The sequence below is a fragment of the Triticum urartu genome, chromosome 5A (genome assembly GCF_056163025.1).
Source record: "Triticum urartu cultivar PI428250 chromosome 5A, HENAU_Tu73, whole genome shotgun sequence".
Lineage (NCBI taxonomy): Eukaryota > Viridiplantae > Streptophyta > Magnoliopsida > Poales > Poaceae > Triticum > Triticum urartu.
This window is the reverse complement of record NC_141877.1, coordinates 530,259,623-530,262,018: the sequence shown is the minus strand read 5'-3', so window position 1 is coordinate 530,262,018 and position 2,396 is coordinate 530,259,623. Positions and strand designations below refer to the sequence as shown.

At 37.3% G+C, this 2,396-nt stretch overlaps 1 protein-coding gene across 1 annotated transcript; it reads right to left on the bottom strand.

Annotated features, from left to right (window-relative positions):
- Positions 1-1,050: 1,050 nt before the first annotated feature.
- On the bottom strand, positions 1,051-1,585 carry LOC125556531 (cortical cell-delineating protein-like). Its single transcript, XM_048719248.1, has one exon. The coding sequence runs from the start codon at positions 1,551-1,553 to the stop codon at positions 1,155-1,157; it is 399 nt and encodes a 132-aa protein (XP_048575205.1). The 5' UTR covers positions 1,554-1,585; the 3' UTR covers positions 1,051-1,154.
- Positions 1,586-2,396: the final 811 nt, after the last annotated feature.

The following is a 2,396-nucleotide window of genomic DNA, read 5'->3' as shown; positions in this document are numbered from 1 at the left end:
AAGCTAGGACACACAAGTGAGCTCATATTTTCAATCTATTATTTCCACTATGTTGCCGATTATTGGGGCAAGCTGCCTTCTCCCCAGCTAGGTAACATTTGATTCTCGAGATATATGATGTGATTAAAAGGAAATAAAAAATCATGACGTATATGATGTGATTAAGACCACTAAGATTCTCGAGATCTTTTTGTAGTTTGCACAACTAATAAACTACAACAATGAAATTTACGAAGTCACCGTAAATTTCAAGATGATATGCTGGCTCAATCTTTCGGAGGTGCTCATAGGGATAGAGTGTGCGTGTGTGCGTTCATAGGGGTGAGTGTATGCGCGTGTATATGAGCGCTTGTGTGTGTACTGTGTTAAAAAAACTACAACAATGAAATGGTCACTATTCTGAATTATTCCTTTTACAAAGTGTTACTATATTGAGTAATTTGGATCTTGACATATTATTCATTTTATATGGCCATTTTAACTATGTTCAAAAATAGACCATGAAGGACGATTCATGCAGGAAGCCCTCTTGGGCTTTCCAGTTTATTTTTCTTTTAAATTGTTTAAATCATCTGCCGGTGATGCATGTTAGAAAACAAATACAGCAGTCACTATTTTAAATAAAATTTGGCATATAACTGATTTCAATTGTTATCATCTTCGTGACAACAAAATCTCGCAACAACGCGCAGGGTGTCACTAGTTTATAGAGTTTGGACCCCACATGAACATAATCAACACATCTAGTCGAAAACAAAGAAATCTCTTAAACCATCACTGATAAGTATCTGTCAACATATGGTTCATAGTAAGATCCAAATGTCATAGATGTTTCCATAGACTATAGAACCGGTTGTAAAAATTCATAAATATGTCGTATATAGATAGATGGTTCAAACGATCAGCTGCGATGTCGTTTTGAATTATTTATAATGATCTCATATGTTGTAGGAAATATCTTCAATGAGACAAGCTCCATCTCAATAAATTTGATTACACAACATGCATGATACACTTATGTCACACACACAAACATAACTTGAAATCTAAATATACAATCTAACATAAATTTATTAATGAGTTGGCATAGATGGGTATGCCTCACATGCATGACAATTATGAGAATGTTTTGGAGAGGTATAGTTGATCATGGCTCATGGCGAGCAGGTGAAACTAGAGGGATATGTCTTGTTACAATGGTTGAGTAGGAGGGTCAGGTCGACGGGAATGTCGACGTCGATGAGGCCAAGGAGGTTGGCCTTGATGGCAGTGCAAACACAGACAGCGGCATCTAGATCAGCCAACCCACTAAGCAGTGGGCAACATTGCTCGGTCTCCAGCACGTTGATCCGGAGCTTGAGTAGCAACAATACATTGCTGCACACAGTTATCTTTAGTGGGTTGATTGGGCAGGAACCACCATTCGATGGTGTCGGTGCAATAGGTGGGGTAGGCACCAAAGGTGGTGTAGGAACCATTGGAGGGTTACCATGCACAATAGCAATGAGACCAAGGTTGAGGGCAAGGAAGAGAGCAACTTTTGTTAGTGCCATTACTTAAGATTTGAAGCAAGCTAGCTGGTGGTTTCTTTGGTATTTGTGTTGTTTGAGATGTTTCTGTTTGGTGGTACTTATAGCTAGAAAAAATTGAGTGGGTTATTTACATTCCCCAATATGTCAAGCAATCATTGATGACTCATAATTATATACCATACATACCTTATATTTGGTAGTAAATTATCATGTGTTCTCGAGGACGAATACAATATTTACACACTTCTTTGTTTGGTTAAATCTATTTAATTCAGATGTTATAAATAGGAAGCATCTTATTACTTCCTATTATATTTTGATAAAGAAGGAAAGTTGTAATTGTTGGAATTATGCCCTAGAGTCACTAATTTGTACTATTATATTTCCATGTTCATTATCAAGTTTATATTTTTGTGTTATAAGTGTATTAGTTCTTGGATATGAGATTCATAGAAAAAACCGAAATACATGCGTGGAAACATAAACACCAATGTGATCCCTAGTCATGCCTCTAAGACTAGCTCATGTATTGATGATGATCTTGTTTTCCTGATCTTGAGCATTGTTATTATAACAAGGATGCTATCAGTAATGAGATACATTGTTACCAAAATATCCTCAATGGCACAAGCTCCATCACAATAACTTAGATTACACAACCTGATGCACTTGTGTCACACACACACACAAACATAACTTGAAAGCTAAGTATGTACAATCTAAACATAAATTTATTAATGAGTTGGCATAGATGGGTATGCCTCACATACATGACAGTTAGAGCATCTACACCCGGATCCCCTGTGACGCCCCAAGACCGACGCTTCAGACGCCTTCCATGTTTTCCGAGTTTCGTCGTGTGAG